Source organism: Lithobates pipiens, unplaced genomic scaffold (genome assembly GCF_037356315.1).
Source record: "Lithobates pipiens isolate NorthernLeopardFrog02 unplaced genomic scaffold, aLitPip1_a1.2 Scaffold_19, whole genome shotgun sequence".
In the NCBI taxonomy this organism is placed as follows: Eukaryota; Metazoa; Chordata; class Amphibia; order Anura; family Ranidae; genus Lithobates; species Lithobates pipiens.
The window spans coordinates 69,401,186-69,423,233 of NW_027507764.1; the positions used below are offsets into that span (position 1 = coordinate 69,401,186).

The 22,048-nt window shown below is 46.6% G+C and overlaps 1 protein-coding gene across 1 annotated transcript in view; it reads left to right on the plus strand.

Moving 5' to 3' along the window:
• Nucleotides 1-2,418: 2,418 nt before the first annotated feature.
• NMT2 (N-myristoyltransferase 2) overlaps nucleotides 2,419-22,048 on the plus strand; it is a gene marked incomplete in the record, with an annotated part of 72,895 nt that continues 53,265 nt past the window's right edge. Inside the window, 1 exon segment of the mRNA XM_077490851.1 lies at nucleotides 2,419-2,585. Within this exon segment, the coding sequence (XP_077346977.1) occupies nucleotides 2,476-2,585 (110 nt within the window).

Here is a 22,048-nt window from a genome sequence, read left to right on the forward strand (position 1 = left end):
CCGTTGGATCTTGTCCGAAACTGTTGCATACACACGTTTGGGCCAAGTTGGCGAAAAATCCGATCTTTCAGAACGTGATGACATAATTTCGTTATGATGGGACTACGTTCAGGCTAGTAGCCAATAGCTTTGATGTAGGAATTTGATCTGAGCATGCGTGGCACTTGGTCCGATGAAAATGCTCTACACATGATCGGATTAGGTCCGTCCGGCCCAGTTGGTCGGGAAATATTTCCAACATGTTGGAAAATTGGGTCGGACGGAGATTCGGACGGAATCAGTCTGATGCATACCACGCACAGTCGGATTATCCGACGACACGGTCCGATAAGACGCAATCCGACAGATTATCCAACCGTGTGTACAAGGGCTTAGGCCGCGTACACACGCGGGGACTGTTCGCTCAACTTTGTTCGTCAAACAGTTTCAGCGGACAGTCCGCTCAAAATTAGCATGGACGGACTTGCCCACACACGACGAATGAACAGTCCGCTGAAACCGTGCGCGATGACGTGAACGCCACGTACGACGGGACTAGAAAACGATGTCCTATACACTGCAATGCAACCTTCGGCGTGTAAATTCTTTCTGAGCATGCGCGAGACTTAGTTTGACGAACAAGCCTACACACGGGCGGACTGTCCGCTCAAACCAAGTTTCAGCGGACAGTTTTTCGGAATTTCCGAAAAACTTTGTTCGTCAGACTGTCCGCTGAAACTGTCCGCTGAAGCCCACACACGAGCGGACTGTCCGCCGAAACACTGTTCAGCGGACAAAGTTGAGCGAACAGTCCCCGCGTGTGTACGCGGCCCTAGAATCCTCCTTCCAGTTACTGCGCCTCGAACTAGCCAGTTCCGAGGCTCGGAAATGGTTGGATCCGCACCCCAGGCCATGAAGGCCCCTGGGGGCTGGTCAGGTGGACCCGGACCATGTAGTCAGCAACAACTTCTGGACCGGAACCCAGAACCACGTGACTTCAACACCTTAAGTACCCTCTCCCGGAATACACAGCGAGACAAATGCCCACTGATTGGCTCAGAGAGAGAGATTGGTACCCAATGCGTCCAACCAGACTGCGTTCCAAGGCCTCTCGCAGGTGCAAACCCCACCTATGACCAGGCAGAACCGTAATACAGCCCAGCCAAACTGATGCCAAAGCATCATTTAGAACAATTAACCCCAAAACTCAACTATAATTTTGGGCAAAAACTAAATTTATAGGCATAGCGCGCACTCATTAGGAGTACCGGTGCTACAATAAAAAAAAAGTAAATGCGCCCCGTCCTGCCGAGCTCGCGCGCAGAAGAGAATCCATACGTGAGTAGCACCCGCATATGAAAACGGTGTTCAAACCACACATGTGAGGAATCGCCGTGATCAGTAGAGTGAGAGCAATAATTCTAGCCGTAGACCTCCTCTGTACCGCAAAACATACAACCTGTAGAATTTTTTTAATGTTGCCTATGGAGATTTTTAAGGTTTGTCTCCATTCCACAAGCGGGCGCAATTTTGAAGCGTGACATGTTTGGAATCTTTCACAATATAAAAAAAACTGGGTGAACTTTACTGTCTTCATTTTTAATTCAAATAAGTGTATTTTTTTCCCCAAAAAAGTGCGCTTGTAAGACCGATGCGCTAATACGATGTGACAGAAAGTATCGCAACGACCGCCATTTTGTTCTCTAGGGTGTTAGAAAAAAAATGTATAATGTTTGGGGGTTCTAAGTAATTTTCTAGCAAAAAAAATAAAAAATGTTTTTAGCTTGTAAACAACAAATCTCAGAAAGAGGCTCGGTCCCTAAGTGGTTAACGTGGTTGTAAACCCTTACAAACAACTTTGACCTACAGGTAAGCCTAGATTAAGGCTTACCTGTAGGTCCAAGAAATATCTCCTAAACCGTGAGGTTTAGGAGATACTTACAAAAAGACAGGCACCGCTGTCTACAGTGCATGCGCCATAGACAGGCGCACTGAGCACGCCGCAGATCACTGCGATATGCCCCTCGTGTCAGCTCCCGTGCGCATGCGGCGGGAGTGACGTCATCGCGGCTCCGGCGAATCACAGCACCGGAGCAGCGAGACTCGGAAGTCACTCCGGGATACATGGCAGCGGTGAAGATAAAACAGAAGGACCGCTTCGGGGGCTTCGTTCTCAGGTAAGTTATTCATAATGAGCTAGTATGCTATGCATACTAGTTCATTATGCCCTTGCCTTGCAGGTTGTATTTATTTTTTTTATTTTTTTTAAAAGTGCCTTTACTTCCTCTTTAAGTGATGACCTCACCAATCAATAGGCAATGAGCCCCAGCAGCGGCCTCTGTTGAGAAGAGTGAGCTCCCCCTGGCGGCCCGTAGAGAACTAGCGCCAGAACGGAGGCGTGCTTGCACCTTCGTCTCCTGGCCGCTTGATGCCGCTGCGCGGGATGCTGTGGCTGGCTGCGGGCGCCCGTCCTCCCCTCTCTGTGTCTGAGTCGTGATGGCGGAGGACAGCGAGTCTGCGGCCAGTCAGCAGAGCCTGGAGCTGGACGACCAGGACACCTGCGGCATCGACGGCGACAACGAGGACGAGGCCGATCATGCCAAGGGGTGAGAGAGGGTGGAGGAGGAGGGGGAGGGGATGCAGCATGGTGCTGGGCACACATCACCCACACACAGCATGGAGGAGCTGGGCTGCCACTAATGCAGGATCAGCATGTGTATAGGAAGGCCCCGGGGCCCTCACTGACCTGTCATTATGGGGCCACCAGTGGGTGCTGCCTTGTGCCCCCCGTGTGCTCCGCGGGGGCCTGGTGCAATACATTGGCGCTGCCCCTGTATCCGTCCTGTGGCTCAGGGGCCCCGCATTCAGATTTTGGGGCCCCCGGTACGCTCTTTTTGTTTTCGGTGCTGTACGTTGCGATAACGCGTAGCATATATAAATAACGCAGAGTCTGGGGCGTTGTGGCGCGCACCGATGCGCTCTGAATGATGGCGCTGCACAGCGATCAGCCGTAAAAAAATTGTGACCACTGACATCAAGAGAATAAAATTTGGTGTGACAATGGCAGGCGGGATATAAAAGGAAGCAAGTGAACATGTTGTGCCTGAAGTTTCTGATTTGAAAGCAGAAAAATAATGGGCAAGCGTAAGGATTTGAGCGTTTTTGGGCCAAATAGTAGTGGAAGGGCTGCGTCAGAGCAACGCCAATGCTGCCAGTCTTGTGGGGTGTTCCCGCTCTGCAGCGGTCCAGACCGACCGAAAGGGGTCCAGGGAAGGGGAATTGGCAACAGGGTCATGGGCAGCCGAGGCTCATTGGTGCCCGTGGGGGGCAAAGACTGGCTTGCCTGTTCAAATCTGCATTGGCATCCCATTCAGAATGAAAAGGACACCAGGAATTTAGCAACCGTGCAGAAGGCGGAGGCACACTGTGAGTTAAACAGGAAGCTCTGCTTGTCTGACTCCTCCCCTCTGCTGTCTCATTTGGCACCTTGTGTGGGGGAGTGGCTATCTGGTTTTGACAGGTACCCGCCTCCACTTCCGGCTCAGTTTACCGCGGGGAAGCCAGAAGTTCGCCAACCACCTCCAACCCCCCCCAATTACAGAGCTCAATGTGATTCGCGCATGACAAAATGGCGGCGCCAGCACCCGAGAGCTGACTCAAGAATCGGCTCGGGTGAGGACAGCACTGGATCCCTGGACAGGTAGGTGCCCTAATAGTAAAAGTCAGCAGCTGCAGTATTTGCAGCTGCTTTTTAATTTTTGAAGGGGGGAGGGAACGCCTCCATAAAGGAGCTGCTGGCTTTTTTAACAATCGGACACTTACCTGTCCTGGAGTCCAGCGATGTCGGCACTGCAGCTGATGTTTCCATCAGCTGTCGGGTGCTGCCATCGCAATTGCGGAGAAGGGTACCCTGCAGTGTATCCTTACGGCTCCATGCCGGGAACCCTACTGCGCATGCGTGACGGCCCTGTTCCTCTCTCCTACTGGCCCGGCGACGGGGTGGAGGAGGGAGCCCCGCGGTGCAATGGCGGGCCGCGGCCTGGACTGCCGATAGTGGGACCAGGTTACCTGTTAAAGACAGATATTCCCCCCCCCCCCCCCCCCCCCCCCGCCTGGTAAGGTGGCAATTGTGGCACGGGAGGGGGAGAGGAGACTTCTGGGTGGAACTCCGCTTTAAGTCCAATTGTCTCTTAGGCTGCATTCACATCTCGGCAGTATAAATCACGGGCAGATTTCTCACCGATTTCAAAGCGCTCAGGTGTGATTGACAAATCGCAGAAAGCACATTTGAGATGCCATTCATTTGTATGGCACCTAAAATCACGGTGCTTAAATCATGTGGCAACCTACATCTTGTCACCCAAAAGTAGCTCCTGAATTTTTTTTTCCAGGGACGAGCTTCACATGATGCGGATTCCCGTGATTGCAGCGTGATTTATCGTTCCAGAACCGCTCTGTGATTTAGGTGCAATTGGGTGCCATTCAAATGAATGGCATCTCAAATATGCATTGTGCGATTCACACCTCGTGCTTTGAAATCGCAGGCAGAATCGCGGCAAAGCTGCCCACAAAACGCTGAGATGTGAATACAGCCTTAAAAAAAAAAAAAAAGCCTGTCGTATATAACACTCTCTCTGTGAGAGGGGAGAAGCACCCACAGCAGCTATGTTCCCCTCCCGTCTGCTGCTCATTCACAGAAACCACACATAATACAAAGGCTTCTGTAAATGGGCAGAAGGGGTGAGGTCCGAGCATAGCAGTTCCAGCAACTCTGCCCTTGAAGGAGCTGACACCACAGTGAGCAGCATGGGAGGTCCTGAAGGTATCTTCCTGGAGCACAATAAACCTTTTACATGTGAATAATAGAGGTAAGGCTACGAGGCGGTGGGCACCTTGTTAGGCCGGCCACAGACGGTGCAAATTTCTTTCCTGCAACTACGAAGTTGCAGGAAAGAAATTATTACGATTTCCCCCATCAACACAGACAGTGTTAACAGGGGAAGCCCTACTGATGAGCAATTGTCTGCTTCCAGCAGGCATAGGAAGCCGTATCTGCCCGGAGAAGACAGTGATTGTTGCTAGCGGCTATAGCAGCCGCTAGTGATGATCTCAAGTGAATCAGGCAGGCTGGTTGTACCGATCAACTTGGTACATTCAGCCTGCCCACACATGGTTCCTGCTGATACAGCCAAGATTTGAACCCTCTATGGCTGGCCTTAGTGAAAACTCAATGCATACCACCAGTTAAGCCTAAGTGGCTGAATTCCTGGAGTTCAGCCTTAAAGTGAAATCAACCCACCAATGCTCGCCTCCCCTCCAGTGATGTGACATCTGCGCCAGCTTCTCCGGGTCTTCAACCATCTTAATGGGCCGATGTTGGGATGGGGTAAATGTGGCTCATGTACAGTCTGAGCATCTTGCAAGGAAGAAGGTAACGCAGCCCAAACATGAGTCCTTTTTTATTCAACCGGTATGTAGAACGATAAAAATGGACTTGATTCCCCCATCCATACACTCGATGTGGATGGGGGAATCCTCCTTGCTGAGCTATTTTAGCGTGACCGGGGGGACTTCCCTGCCGTCAAAAGACACTGATCAGTGCTACCGGTTATATCCTGCAGTGCCGATCAAGACGGTGGTTGTACAGAAGTCAATCAGTAGACTAATTTCTGTACAACCGCCCTGCCCATACATGGATCAAAATTTGTCCACTCCCTGCTGAACCTGCCGAATTTCAATCCATGTATAGCTGGCTTAAAGCTGAGCTCCACCCAAAAGGGGAAGTTATGCTTTAAGTCCTCCCCCCTTGTCTGCCACATTTGGCAGGTTTTTCCGGAGAGGGAACGGGTACCAAGTTTTGACAGGTACCCACTCCCACTTCTGCTCAAATTGCTTAGGCCAAGGGTCTCCAAACTATGGCCCACCAGGTGTTCAGGAACTACAATTTCCATCATGCCTAGTCATGTCTGAGAATGTCAGTTTCCCAATGAATCATGGGACGTGTAGATCCACAACAGCTGGAGGACCGTAGTTTGGAGATGCCTGGCCTAGGCGATCCGAGCAGAAGTCCTCCCTCTCCCCCCCCCCCCCGCAGTCTTCAGGGACTGGTCACGGCAGTTTTACCCCCTGCTAACGGCCGAGAAAGGGTTAAAACTACCGCAAAGCGCTGCCCCATTGCTTTCAATGGGCAGGAGTGGTGTGTACGCCGTTCCTTCACCACTCCAAAGATGCTGCTAGCAGGACTTTTTTTTTTACCATCCTGCAAGTGCACCACTCCAGTGTGAAAGTCCTCGGGGCTTTCACACTGGAGCGGCTCTTTCGGGGCGCTTTGCAGGCACTATTTTTAGCGCTGTAGCACCTGCAAAGCGCCCCAGTGTGAAAGGGGTCTAAGCGCGTTTGGCACTTGAGCAGTAATTCGTTTCAATGGCCGGGATAAATTATTATTCTGGCCAGTAAAATGAATTAATGCTCAAGCATTTGACATGCCTAAACGCGTTGCATGTGTTTGGAAACGTCAGTTGTTTTTTTCTGCTAAAATGCTGCTGCCAGGAGGATAGGCGTCCAGAACAGCGAGCAAAACGTCCTGTGTGCATGAGGCCTTAGAAAAGAAAATCGCCCTGACAGTGGGGCCCTGCACTGCCACAATGAGGTGCTCATTATGTGTAACGGGGTGCTGGGATACGGGGAAATACTAATGCTGGTTGAAATTCAGTTGGTTCAGCAGGGACTGGCTGATGTTTGATCAGTGTGTGTTACCATTAGAGGTGCGCCAAATGGAAGTTTTGGTGCCAAAACCGAAAATACAGGATGCACTTGGCCGAAACTGAAAATCAGTTTGTAAAAAAATATATATGCTTTTATATAAAACTGTATTATATTTGGCTTTTTAATAACATGCTTTTGGAGTAAAAATTGATTTAAAGATACAGCAATAAGTTAGTTTATTCAGCATGAAATGGGGCTTAGTTATGTAGCATGAGGCTGTATATTTGGCAATATTTACATTTTTGGTAAACTCATTCAGTGAATCCAAGCTAAGATAACATGCACTGCATTGATGCATTCACACAATTAGGGCTGAAACAACTAATCGAATAATCGATTACCATTTTCATAATAGATTAATTGGCCAGTAACAAAATGGGGTTAAAGTTAGTGAGTCTGATGATATTTACTAGATTGACCCTTTAATAGTATATCTAGACTCTAATAGTATATACACTATATATCCTCTAATAGTATATACAGTATATCTCTCCTCTAATAGTTTATACAGTATATCCCCTCTAATAGTATATGCAGTATATCTCTCCTCTAATAGTATATACATTATATCTCTCCTCTAATAGTATATACAGTATATATCCCCTCTAATATATACAGTATATCTCTTCTGTCTGTTATTCTCAGAGTGGATTAGATATTTTGCTCACTAACCATATAGTTGGTTATTTATATTTACCACTGCATAGAGATATTTAAGAATAAATTGCCTTTTTTTTAAACTTTACATATTAACTAAATTATACACCACACTTTTTTTTTTTTTTTTTTTTAAGGTTATTAACTGATTAATTGAAACAATAATTGGCCAACTAATCGATTATGAAAATAATCGTTAGTTGCAGCCCTACACACAATGTCACAGTAACAATGAGATAATACAAAGTTCAGGATTATTCCTTTATCCCATTGTTTTGCAAATCTATGTGCACTACAAACTGTATGATTGGATCGGTTCTGAGATTGCTGTTTTACTAACCTGACAGCTTATTATTCTAAATAGGAAACCTTAAAGCGGAGGTCCACCCTAAAATGGACCTCCGCTCATCGGAATCCCCCTCCGGCGCCACAATTGGCACCTTTCAGGGGGGAGGGGAGTGCAGTTACCTGGATAATCCAGGTAACTGCACCCACTTCCGGGATAGCTGTCTGCGGAAAGGGGCGTAGATTACGCCCCTTTCCGCAACTGCCCGCCCCTTTGCGCAAGTGCCCCGCTGCCTGCTGGGAAACACACAGTTCCCAGAGGCAGCGGGGACCGTCCGGATTGCGCCGCGCGGCTCGCGCATGCGTAGTAGGGAACCGGGAAATGAAGCCGAAAGGCTCCATTTCCTGATTCCCATACCCAAGATGGCGGCGGCAGCACCCGAGTGTCGATCTAGAGATCGGCTTCGGGTGCCGACATCGCGGGCGCGCTGGACAGGTAAGTGTCACCATTTTAAAAGTCAGCAGCTGCAGTATTTGTAGCTGCTGACTTAAAAAAAAAAAAAATAAACGCGGAGTCCCGGCGGACTCCCGCTTTAATTTTGTTTGCTAATTTTAAAGATTCTAACCACTAGCAGGAATGAGTCCTTACATTTAAAGAGCACTGCTGTTAGCGGGCATCCACTCATCTGCTGCCGCCACGTCCCTCACCTTGTTGTGTCACTGCTGCATCACCAGCCGTCCCGTTAAAGTGAATATAACTGTCGGTGAGTCAACAGCAGGTCAGAGGAGGAGCCGCTGCAGGACAGAGATGACAGCTACTCTTTAAAAATTATGATTTAAATCAAATCCACTCGGCCATAAGCACAGTAATATTGCGGAAAAATCGTGTGCGTTTATCGGCACCTTTTTCTCTTATCGGCAAAATGCCAATGACACCATTTTCGCCCAATATGTTTTTTGCCTTATCTCTAGTTACCATCCCTGCTTGACAAATCAGTCATTTGGTCTTCAATCGAAGAGACATGTTGAAAATCTTTTGACAATAAGCGGTGGTAGCCAGTCGGTGTATATTGACAGTGGTGGTTCCGTTGTCAGAATACAATCTCCGGGGGGAGGGGGGATCTTTCAATCACGTTATTTTGTCTGCTGGCTAAACAAAAAAAAAAAAAAAACACCCCCACAGTGTCTGGTCAGCTTTACCTCGTCTCTTTAAAGTTTTTAAAGCTGGCCATAACATGGATAGAAAAGCGTTCGATGAGCCCGATCGCTCAACTTTAGAAACAGTGGGCACATTTTGATTCTCGAAATGCAAGGTTTTATGCCAAAAGATAAATTCATTGTGTCGGAATTTTGTTGTGTACTGAACAATTTTTAGAATATCAGTAGGGAAATCAATTGTAAATAGTTCGGAAAAACGTACAGCACATGTGTATTCATCAACAAAAAAATCTACCATTTACCACTTAAAGCGGAGCTCCACCCTAAAGTGGACCTTCCGCTCATTGGAACCCTCCCCCCCCTCCGGCGCCACAATTGGCACCTTTCAGGGGGGAGGGGGGTGCAGATACCTGTACAGTACAGGTATCTGCACCCACTTCCGGGATAGCTCTCTGCGGAAAGGGGCGTAGATCTACACCCCTTTCCGAAAGTCCCCCCGCTGCCTGCTGGGAAGCACACAGATCCCAGAGGCAGCGGGTCCATCCTTATTGTGCAGCGCGACTCGCGCATGCGCAGTAGGGAACCGGGAAATGAAGCCGAAAGGCTCCACTTCCTGATTCCCATACCCAAGATGGCGGCGGCAGCACCCGAGAGACGATCGAGAGATCGGCTTCGGGTGCCGACATCACGGGCGCGCTGGGCGGGTAAGTGTCATTATTTTAAAAGTCAGCAGCTGCGGTATTTGTAGCTGATGGCTTTTAAAAAAAAAAAAAAACGGCGGAACTTCCGGCGGACTCCCGCTTTAAGGACCAGGCCTCTTTTATTTTTTGTTTATTTTTATTTTTTTAGATGTGTTGTTACTTAGAAAAACTTTTTTTTTATAATTTTCTAACACCCTAAAGAATAAAATGGCGGTCGTTGCAATACTTTCTGTTCCACCTTATTTGTGCAGCAGTCTTATAAGGGCACTTTTTTGGGAAAAAATACACTTTTATTTTTTTTTTATTAAAAAAATAAGACCACAGTAAATTTAGCCCAATTCTTTTTTTATATTGTGAAAGATAATGTTACGCCGAGTAAATTGATACCCAACATGTCACGCTTCAAAATTGTGCCCGCTCGTGGAATGGCGACAAACATTTACCCTTAAAAATCTCCATAGGCGACGTTTAAAAAATTCTACAGGTTGCATGTTTTGAGTTACAGAGGAGGGCTAGGGCTAGAATTATTGTTCTCACTCTACCGATCGCAGCAATACCTCACGTGTGTGGTTTGAACACCGTTTTCATATGCGGGCACCACTCACGTATGTGTTTGCTTCTGCACACGAGCTCCTCTCCCGCTGCCAATAAAAGTGATCTTGTGGTGCAGAGACCACTTTTATCTTGTAGCCGGCCGAACACGAGGATACCCGGCTTATGGCAGCTAGCTGCTGCCAGAACAACAATATCCATCCTCCAAAGTAAGGATGTATATCGGCGTTCGGTGGTCTGGAAGTGGTTATTGTCATTAATGATCGATAATATGTGGTAAACAATTTGATACAATGATGGGTTTAACACACAAAAGAAATATTTTTTGATCAATTTTCTATCCATGTATGGCCAGTTTTACTAAACCCACAACAGTAAAATCAGTCTGTATATGCAGTAAAGCATGCTTGTTATACTCACTGTGGAACATAAGGGGTTAATCCTCTGTATTGTGTGAAAAGGCTGTTTGATCCTGTCTTCTCTGATCCTCCCTTTCTTCAACTGTCCCCAATCCATCTCCTGATGGAACAGATCTTTGGGGCACTCTGCACATGCTCAATTTGGTGTGTATTGCTAGCCGCTTAAGGACCGAGCTTCTTTTTTGACACTTGTTGTTTTAAAGTTTAAAAAAAAAAATTATTTTATTTTTTTTCAACAAAATTCCTTGGAACCCCAAAACACATTTTTTTTATTTATTTTTTTCTGACACCCTAGAGAATAAAATGGCAGTCGTTGTAATACTTTGTCACATGGCGACAAACTTTTACCCTTAGAGATCTCCATAGGCGACGTTTAAAAAATTCTACAGGTTACATGTTTAAAATTGTTGCTCTCTCTCTAACGATCACAGCGATACCGCGCATGTGTGGTTTAAACACCGTTTTCACAGCTCGGCAGGACAGGGCGCTTTAAATATTTTTTATTTTACGTTTAATTTTTACACTGTCCTTTTAAAAAAATAAAAATTGGGTCACTTTTATTCCTTTTACAAGGAATGTAAACATCCCCCTCTGTGGCTGCTGAGCGGCACCTGACCTCCCACCTAGTACATCGGAGGAAGAGAGTGACGTCATGTGACCGCTGATTGGGGAGAAGGAATTGGGTTATTTAGAAGATGAATTTTACAAAAAGTCATGCAGTATATACTATAGGTTATACTAGCAGTGGGGCTGGCAGTGCTTGTGTGCACAACAACCCCTTTAAGGACTCGTTTTCTCCAATGGGCCGTGCTGACTGTATGGTTGCTAGCATGCTCTGGAAGACACGGTGTGGATGCAGCTTTCGTGGCACATCACACTGTTTCCACAGAAATGTGATAAAATGTCACATTCTGATACAGCTCTATTCAGCACAATGGTGTTGCAGTGGTTTGCATTGCTACCTGCTGCTCTGAAAAAAAAAAGTAGTGCATGCAGGACTTTTATTCAGCATCGCTGTGGCATATAAAGTTATACTAGCAGTGTGGCTGTCAGTGCTTCTGTGCAGTAATGTTTGCACTGCTTGGAGCAGTGCTACAAAGGGGGGTAGACTAGTGGGGAGGGGGGGAGAGGAGAGCTGCGGATAACGGAGGTACGTAAACTGACCAGTGTCAGGGCTCAGCAGCCATGATTAACCGTGGTCCGTTTACAGGGGGGAGGGCAGAAACTGGCATGATCAATCAGGTATTTCAGGTGATACAGAGGGCCAAATTGCACAGCACAAGCACTGTGCTGTTCATGCTTTTAAGGAACAGAATCCTCGTTTTTTGTTAGGTTAAAAGAGAAGTATGTTGTGTGTTTTTTTATTTTATTTTTTGTTTTAACCCATCATACTTGGGTGGATGCTGCATCTGTCCCCTGGCCTCTCTACACTGAGAACTGAGCCATCGAACACCACTGATTGCTTATTTCTCTCAGCTTCCTGAGCAGAGAGCTGCTGGCTGTCAATCGGCAGCTCTCCGCTCTGCTCCTCCTCGCTCATTGGAGCGCTGAGCTGTGGAGGGGCTGTCTCAGTCTCTCAGCAGCTCGCTGAGACAGGCATCAGTCCAGGCACCTGGTGGATCCAGACTTTATTGTTGGGATGATGCCGTGCCTGGACTGATCCTGGTGATGAGAGCGGACTTTAGACCACTCTCCACTGAAAACGGGTCACAGGAGTGCAAAATGAATTGCACTCCTTTGACCTGAAGGAGAAACCCAGCCAAACAAGCTCAGGCTGGACTTCTGTTAAGAAGCGCTTTAAAGTGGAATTCCAAACCCTAGTCTAACAAATTTCCCCCCCCCCCCCCCCCCCAACACCTATCCTGACTAAGCGGTTTAGGAGAGGTGCACTCGGCCTGCAATCACTGTTACTCTCCAGCTGACACTCAGATTGTTCAATGTAATGTCCGTTCAAACCTCATGTCCAGCAGACGTGCTCTTTGCTCCGATTTATTTCCTGGAAATATCCCTCCTGCCCCCTGACTCTTCTGGCTTATCCACAGTGTGAGCTAACACATATAGACAGACTCTGGTCAGCATCGTCTGTCTAGGTTCTTATCACAACCTTACATGGTAAAAGTACATAATATATCTTGCATGTCAAATCCAAAGCTATGGCCGCGTATGGTGCTCAAAGTGCTGGAGGAAATGTAGGAAGATCCGGGACCCCTGTGGGTATAGTGATGTCAGCTTGGGTGCAGACCACCTATAAATCTCCAGCCCTGTGAGCACTGCAAGCGGCCGTGCTTTTGGATTTCACGTGCAAGATATATTACTTTTAACGTGAGTTGTGATAAAAAATTTTAACAAACTGTTTGCCCATTGCTGCACTTCTTAGATGGCTCTTCCCTGTCTTTTCTATACTGCATGGAATCGCACAGCAGCGGTAGGGGAAACCACATGCGATTCGAACAGGAATTGCACCGCATTCCTGTTCAAATTGCATGCGATTCTTTGCAGTGCAATTTGAGCCCATTCATTTTGTACGGGCTCAAATCGCACCTCAAAGGTATCTGTTTCGGGTATCGGGAGCATTTGTACAAGTACTTGTGCTCGGTATCTGCAGAAGTACCGGGATGCAACCCTACTACCAGGTATTTTAATTTGCTGACTCCTATGAAGGTGTAAAGAAAGGTGAGTTTATGCAGCCAGGGAGAGGGGAAGTTTAGTGACCCTTTTCTTTTTCCCAGCATTTGCGAGGTAAGGGTTCACTCTCGGGGCTCGTTCATACTGCATTGGGCTGTGTTGCTGAACGCATCCACAGCACAAGAACATGCAGTTTATCTTATATTCTATGGCTTTAGTTCACTCCAGTGTGGTGCGTTGGTGCACACTGAAATAAAAAAAACGACATGTTGCGTTTTTGCAACAATTACACACAGCTGTGGAAAAGCATTACAATGCCGCTGAACATATGCACACCACTACACATTATGTACACCTTAATGCTTGTCCGCTGGTATGATTGAGCGCTAAATTTTATCAGCTCTCCCTCTGTCTTGATCTGCCACTGAAAACCAGAATTTTTTGACATTTCTATGTATAAGGGACCGTGACATTCTTCTGCCACCCTCAGTAGAGCTCTGTGTCAGAGAAGCTCTTTATTGCAGAAGAGACTTGCTGTGTCCTGCCTGTCTGCTTGCAGTCTTGTGTTTAAATGTACGCTGAGCTGCATGTTCCTGGCGCACTGGCTGTGCTGGATTGACTGACTCCCATGTGCGGGATGACGTCATTCCTCTACTGGCCCATCGGGAGACCAACAACTCGGCACCCAAAAGTAGCCGAAGAAAAGATGATAGTGGCCAGCAAGGGATGTAATCATTGCATTCCTGGAAGGTAGAGGTGAGTATTTTAGGGAGATTAGGTCAGCTTTGACAGCAGATCAGGGTGAAGGGAGATTGCAGCGAGCGAAAATACAACATGCTTGCTGCATCTGCTGTAAAGAGAACCCGTTACTTTTTCTGTTGTGGGCAAAGTAACAAGAGACTGAACCTTCGTCAGACAAGACCCATTTCATCCTGGTTTCTCCAGTTTTTGGATCAGTATCCTTAGTACTGACTCCTCACAATGCTCCATCTGCAGGTTGATGATCTGGTTTTATGTTCAGATGTTTGGTCATTCCAAAGCCTCGTTCGATCTGGATGTCTGAAATTATTCCACCGTAATGGACAGATGGATGGTCCTACTGCTGTTTATGAAAAAGAAGAACTCTAGAGGCACCTGACAGATTTGCTCTCTATCCCCCATTCTATTTATACTAGCACTTGAACCCCTAGCCATTAGAATTCGGCATAACATGGTTATCCAGGGGATTCCTTGTGGAGACAGGGTGCACAAGTGTGCCATGTTCACCGGTGACATATTAATGTTCTCTCATCCCCAATCTCCTCCATTCCCAATTTATATCGGGAGTTGGCACACTTTAATATAGGGCAAATCATTCCAAGTCCCAGGCACATAGTTTTACTTCAGAAGACGGCATGGGAATCTCTCTCCAAAATTGTTTTTTTTCCTTCAAATGGCAGAAGACCGCACGCCCTTACTTAGGCATACATCTCATCCCCTCCATCGAAACTTTATATCACAAAAAACTATCCTCCTCTATATAAGAAACTCCAAGAAGACCTTTTCCAGGTGGACTTCCAATCCTTCATCGTGTTTTGGTAGGCTGAGCTCGGTCAAAAATGAATATTCTACCCAGAATTTTATATCTCTTCTGTACCCTACTGATAATGATCAATAGGTCTGATCTGCGTTCCTTCCAGCAGAAGGTCCTGAAGACTATTTGGGGGGACAAGAGACCAAGAGTGAACAGACGCGCACTATTTACCCCCAAACTGAGGATGTGCCTGGGGGTCCCAGACTTAACCAAATATTATTATGCAGCACAATTGATCAGCTTTCATTCCAAGTGAGCCAAGCCAGTTTGGTTACAGTTGAAATCTTCTCACCTTCCCTCAACTCCAATAAGTCCTCTGATGTGGATAACAGCCAAAGACAGACCAGGCATATTGTGCCCGATGACTTTTTCTGTTGGCACAGGATAACCAAAAGGCATAGATTCAAATCCCCCCCACTCCTACAGCCCCTTTGTTGGGCAATGCAATGTTTCCCCCTGGTCTCAGTCCCTCCACTTTCGAGTGGTGGACAAACGAAGGCTTCCTCCGTCTCACGGATTTCTGCGACCATATAGGATTACTGACCAGACGCGCTTTACAGGAAAAAAATACCTCCTCCCCATAGGGGAACAGTTTTGATACTCCCAAATTACACACTTCCTGAATTCCCTGAAATGTACAGGTGACTTAAAGCGGGATTCCACCCTAAAGTGGAACTTCCACTCATCGGAACCCTCCCCCCCCCCCCCCCCTCCGATGTCACAGTTGGCACCTTTCAAGGGGGAGGGGGTGCAGATACCTGTCTAAGACAGGTATTTGCACCCATTTTCGGTCATAGACTCCCTCTTCCTGTCCCGGCGCGCTGTCTGCTGGGACACACACGGATCCCAGAGACAGTGCGGACCATTCCTATTGCGCTGCACGACTTGCGCATGCGCAGTAGGAAACCGGCAAGTGAAGCAGCAGCCGAGAGCTGAGCGATCGATCGGCCTTGGCTGCCGACATCGCTGCACCCCGGGACAGGTGAGTGTCCATTTATTAAAAGGCAGCAGCTGTAGTATTTATAGCTGCTGGCTTTTAATATTTTTTTCCAGTGAAATCCCTCTTTAACCTCCATGGAATATTTGTGTAGCTCAGTGGATAAACACACAGGCCACATATCTGATATATGCTATTCTATTTGGTGGATCCACTAAATTTCTTTATATATTGCAATGGGAACAGAATCCAGGGGAAGAGTTAGAAGCAGCGGAATGGGGGAAATTGGCCCAATTCAATTCTGAATCTTACATTAATTAATACCTATTGAGGCGAATTATAAAGTTTTCCTGCGATGGTACCTAGTTCCAGTCAGACTGGCGTCTGTAGTCCAGGGGACCTCCTCCAGGTGTTTCGCAGCTGTGGCCAGGAGGGTACCGTCCTCCATACATGATGGACGTGTAGCAAAGTTAGGCGGTTTTGGATCCACACATACAATTTTATCTATTCCCTCACCCAAGTGAACCTAACAATGTCTCCACAGCAGGTTCTTCTGGGGAAGCCAGTGGAAAGGATTCCGGGACATGTGAGATGCCTAATTGCATTCATCTTTACGGCTGCTAGGATATCCAAAGCGAGATCCTGGAGGTCGCCCATAGTCCTCTTTGATCTTTTGAAGGCAAAATTGACATGGATCATATCAATGAACCAGATGGGTATGGTGGCTCTCCACCGGGATAAGCGAGCCCACTTTGAGAAAACATGCATACCTGTCGGAATCCACCTGATCTGGAGGGAGAGGCGCTAGCACCTTGTATAACAGGGCCATAGCCTGGTACATAGACACTACCAATTTCTTCCTGTCTTTTCCCCATCGCCTTCTCTATGGGTTTTTCCTCTTACCTAATACACCCCCCAGCCCAGGGTTTTTTTTTTTCTTTTCTTTCCTTCTCCATTCCTTATACAAAATGGATTAACCTTAAACCCATTGTTGGTCTGGAGCGACTTGGTCAATAAATATAACGTGAAAGGGCTCACATGAGTCCAAGTAGGGGAACAGGCTGTCGTTTAATAAGGTTTAAAGTTAAGCACAGAATGCCCTGTGCATATTATTTCTTCACACTTTTTTTTTTTTTTTTATTTGTTTTATACTACACAACTGTTCCCCCTGTTGGGGATGATGCAAATGATACTTGGGTTCACAATTTACGGTCCAGATTTTACCTCTTCAGTATCATGGCCACCCGACCAATGAGTGGGAAGCCATCCATGGATCCAAGAGTTATTGGACTGTTTGACTTTGTCTTTCTTTTTCCTGTATGCACCCGGTTCCTTAATATGTGGGGCTAAAGTGGGCTTTCCATAATGGATTACACTTCTGTGCTATTGTTGAAGAATTACCAATAAAAATGATTGAAATGAGAGAGAACAACTCCTCTGTTATGTTTAAGGGTTTTCCAGATTAGGACTGATTCAGACAAGCTTGGTTTTTATCCTGTAGATTCAGATCACCACCCTGCATTTCTGATGGTCTTTTCTGCAGGATAATGTGCTCCATGTCTCTTTATGGACATTTGCCATAGGGGAGTGTAGTGGTCCCTCCGTGTGTGCCCTGTATTCACTCATGCCATCTCAATGACAGTTGCATTTATTCATAGACGTGATTGGATCCGGATATGGGTGCAGCAAAGGCCATATAACTGCTCATAAAATACGGTGTGCTTACATCTTTATATTTGGTTCACACATTATTTATAAAAGTCCTTTTTACCTATTCAACATGGGTCCTTTGGTGTAGTTTCAGGGTGCCAGAGAATGGTAATGCAGTTTTGTAGAGGTGCCTGCACTGTCTGGATCTCGACAGCCCTCCTTTAGTGACTCGACCTCTGAGATTTCTGGATCCTAAAAGAACCTTGCCACCGGACATCCAATGGTGGTTGTGTCACACAAGAATGATGTGGGCACTTGAAGTACCCCAGCTTCCATACACAGAAGAAGAGGGACGACTCTGGACTGGTCTCTTTATTTTGTCGAGTAAAGCATTTAGTTAGAGGCAGGTGGGATTTTAGGGGAATTCCTGGGTTTAGTTTTGAATAGCATGTTAATGTATGCGAAGGGGCCCATTGAAAACCAGGAGCATATGAAAACACACATAACATGCATTGACATATTAATGTGTGTCGCCTGGTTAAAAAAAAAAAAAAATTTTTTTAAATGCATACCAATGTTACATAATGAATCTGGTTGAAAAGTCCATTCAGTTCAACCAATACAGAAAAAATAAAATAAAACACAAACCGAAAACCTCCATATACACAATTTTACACTAGAAATCAAAGTTGGAGAACTATATTGAACACTTTTTTTTTTTTTTTTTTATTTCTTCAGAAAAAATGTAATCTTCATTGCTCAACATTTGATGGAATTTTTGTTGTGGCGATACCATGCTAATAGAATAGTGTTTTTCAAAATAACCAATACACTTCAACAAAAAAGAAAACTTGTAGAAAACACACTGATCAAAATTGGAGAACTGCAATGATTGTAGCACAGAGAAAGATTACAACAAAAATTTCTGAAGGTTACAAAAATCAACAATTACAGTGGAACCTTGGTTAACGAGTAACATGGGTAACGAGCATTTTGAAAGACGAGCAACTTTTTTTTTTTTTTCATATCCTGACTCGGTTTGCGAGTGTTGTCTTGCAAAACGCGCCGATTACAAGCTAATGTGGTGTGTAGTACCGCATTTGGCCAGAGGTACGGGAACACTTGGAACAGTTCGGAAACGCTGTGTTTCCAAGCATTTTCTGAGGGTTTCTGAGTTCAGCTGAGCTGTCCCCGAGTATTTCCGAGTCTCTCCGGCGTGCCCCCACCTCTGGTCACATGCGGTATTGCATGCCATAGAAGTCGATGCAGAACGAATTATTATCTTTGTTTCCATTGACTTCTATGGGGAAACTTGCTTTGATATGCGAGTGCTTTGGATTACAAGCATTCTCCTAGAAAGGTTCTACTGTAAAATGGAAATGGGGGCCCTTTCTTTGACTTCAGCACATCTGGGGCCACAGGACATTTCGCACACACGCTCTGGTGTGATTTTGTTCCAGTCTCTTCCACAGTTCAGTGACTGTAGTGGGTTTCTTGGCCATAACTTTGTCACCAAGGATTTTCCAGAGGTTTTCTATTGGGTTTAGACCAGGACTCTGGGCTGGCCATTTCATTATTTCAATGTTTTCAGCTTCAAGAAACTGCTTTACCTGTTTTGCTGTGTGACTGCGCATTGTTGTGCATTAAAATTGTTGGCTGATTGGGTGATGAACGCAGGGAAGAAAGCGCATTTTGTCGAAGAAGGTACTGATAAACGTTTGCATTCACTCTTCCATGTATCTGTAAAAGAGGCCCAACTCCTGCTGCAGGAAACATCCCCCAAACCATGAATCTTCCCCCTCCACCTTTTACTGACTTCTTTACACTCTTTGGGTTCAGTCTTTCCCTAGTTTGACGAGGAAAATAATGTCTCCCATCGGACCCAAATAAATTAAACTTGCTTTCATCACTAAAGCGATCTTTGCACCAGTTCTCCTCTGTCCGCACAACATGCTCCTCAGCACCAGTTCTCCTCTGTCCGCACAACGTGCTCCTCGGCACCAGTTCTCCTCTGTCCGCACAACATGCTCCTCGGCACCAGTTCTCCTCTGTCCACACAACATGCTCCTCGGCACCAGTTCTCCTCTGTCCGCACAACGTGCTCCTCGGCACCAGTTCTCCTCTGTCCGCACAACATGCTCCTCGGCACCAGTTCTCCTCTGTCCACACAACATGCTCCTCGGCACCAGTTCTCCTCTGTCCGCACAACGTGCTCCTCGGCACCAGTTCTCCTCTGTCCGCACAACATGCTCCTCGGCACCAGTTCTCCTCTGTCCACACAACATGCTCCTCGGCACCAGTTCTCCTCTGTCCACACAACGTGCTCCTCGGCACCAGTTCTCCTCTGTCCACACAACATGCTCCTCGGCACCAGTTCTCCTCTGTCCACACAACATGCTCCTCGGCACCAGTTCTCCTCTGTCCACACAACATGCTCCTCGGCACCAGTTCTCCTCTGTCCACACAACATGCTCCTCGGCACCAGTTCTCCTCTGTCCACACAACGTGCTCCTCGGCACCAGTTCTCCTCTGTCCACACAACGTGCTCCTCGGCACCAGTTCTCCTCTGTCCACACAACGTGCTCCTCGGCACCAGTTCTCCTCTGTCCACACAACGTGCTCCTCGGCACCAGTTCTCCTCTGTCCACACAACATGCTCCTCGGCACCAGTTCTCCTCTGTCCACACAACATGCTCCTCGGCACCAGTTCTCCTCTGTCCACACAACATGCTCCTCGGCACCAGTTCTCTGTCCACACAACGTGCTCCTCGGCACCAGTTCTCCTCTGTCCACACAACATGCTCCTCGGCACCAGTTCTCCTCTGTCCGCACAACATGCTCCTCGGCACCAGTTCTCCTCTGTCCACACAACATGCTCCTCGGCACCAGTTCTCCTCTGTCCACACAACGTGCTCCTCGGCACCAGTTCTCTGTCCACACAACGTGCTCCTCGGCACCAGTTCTCCTCTGTCCACACAACGTGCTCCTCGGCACCAGTTCTCCTCTGTCCACACAACGTGCTCCTCGGCACCAGTTCTCCTCTGTCCACACAACGTGCTCCTCGGCACCAGTTCCCCTCTGTCCACACAACATGCTCCTCAGCACCAGTTCTCCTCTCCGCACAACATGCTCCTCTGGTCACCGCAGAGTGGGATTTCAGTCCAAATTCTCTTAAATTACGAGACAGATCCTTACCCTGTTTAGCGCTGAACTGGCGAGCAATCGCAGCTGCAATGTTGCCCATTGAGATTCTCCACATTATTCTGTACTCGCTTGCATTTGTCTTTTGTGGACGACCAGCCTTCTTGGGGGAATTGAATGAATGCGTTTGTGACAATGTATAGATGCAATATTCTAGAAATCACAGATTTGGAACGAAAAACTTCTCTTTGCCTGAAAAGGGGCCCTTTGGCCTTCATTTGGACAACCTGCTGCCGGAGGGTTTCAGTCACATTAGAACGGCTCACCATCTAGCAAAGTTGGTGAAAACTGGAATGTTAGGCTGCCAGTTAAATAGGGTTTGTCAGATAATTAAAGAAATTGGCACAAGGTGCCAGATTAACGCCAATAACTGGGAGGTATCTGAAAGTGTTCTCATTTTCATCATGTTCTTTTTCAAATCTCATTGAAGGTTTTTTATTCTGTGCTTCAAAATAAATGTAACTCATGAAATATGCTATATACAAAACTGCTCATTTACTCCTATTCAGATCATTTCAAGTAGGACTAAGCAGTGACCTAGAAATTTGGGACATTTTAGGTTGTTCTCTAATTTTGATCTCCAGTGTATGCCCACAGTTGATCCAGAGGAAGGCTAAAAAAAAATCCCCACTGATCCCCCAGGAGACAATCGGATATTTCCTGGATTAACTTTACCTATATATGTTAATACCAAGTTATATTATGTACATTTAGAAAATAATCCAGATCCCTTTTTGTTTGTGTATATATAAAATATATATGTATGTGTGTGTATATGTATATGTATATATATATATTATAAAATTCTACTGGGCTGGCCAGAACCAGCTCTTGAGGGAGTCTATTCCACGTTTTCACAGCTCTTACTGTGAAGAAACCTTTCTGTATTTGGATATTAAATCTCTTTTAACCTTTAAAGCACAGTTCTGCTTAAAAAAAAATATTAAGTCAGCAGCTACAAATACTGCAGCTGCTGACTTTTAATAATCGGACACTCACCCGTCGCTGGGGATCGAAGCCCCGATTGTCTCCCCCCCCCCCTCTGCGGCACCAGCATTGTAACTATGGGCCAAGAGGGAGGAGGGAGAGGTGATCTCCCTTCCGGTGCCACGGTACGCCGGGAGGAAGTGGGAGCTGGGGACCCCCTCCCCTCCCAAAAAAGATGACATGCCAAATGTGGTGTGTCAGGGGGTCACCTCCCTTAAAGTGGAAGTTCCATTTTTGGGTGCAACTCCGCTTTAAGGTTAATAACTCAACAACATCAAGTTCACTATATGGACCCCTCATGTATTTATATATGTTGATTATATCCCCCCTTAATCTCCTCTTCTCAAGCGAGAATAAATTCAGTTCCTCTAATCTTTCCTCATAGCTGAGCTCCTCCATGCCTCTCATCAGTTTGGTTGCCCTTCTCTGTACTTTCTCCAGTTCCCCAATATCCTTTTTGTGAACTGGTGCCCAAAACTGAACTGCATATTCCAGAATCCACATGAGGCAAGGAGCGTACCACAGTGCATCATTTGTGTATCGCAAAGTGATTCAGTGT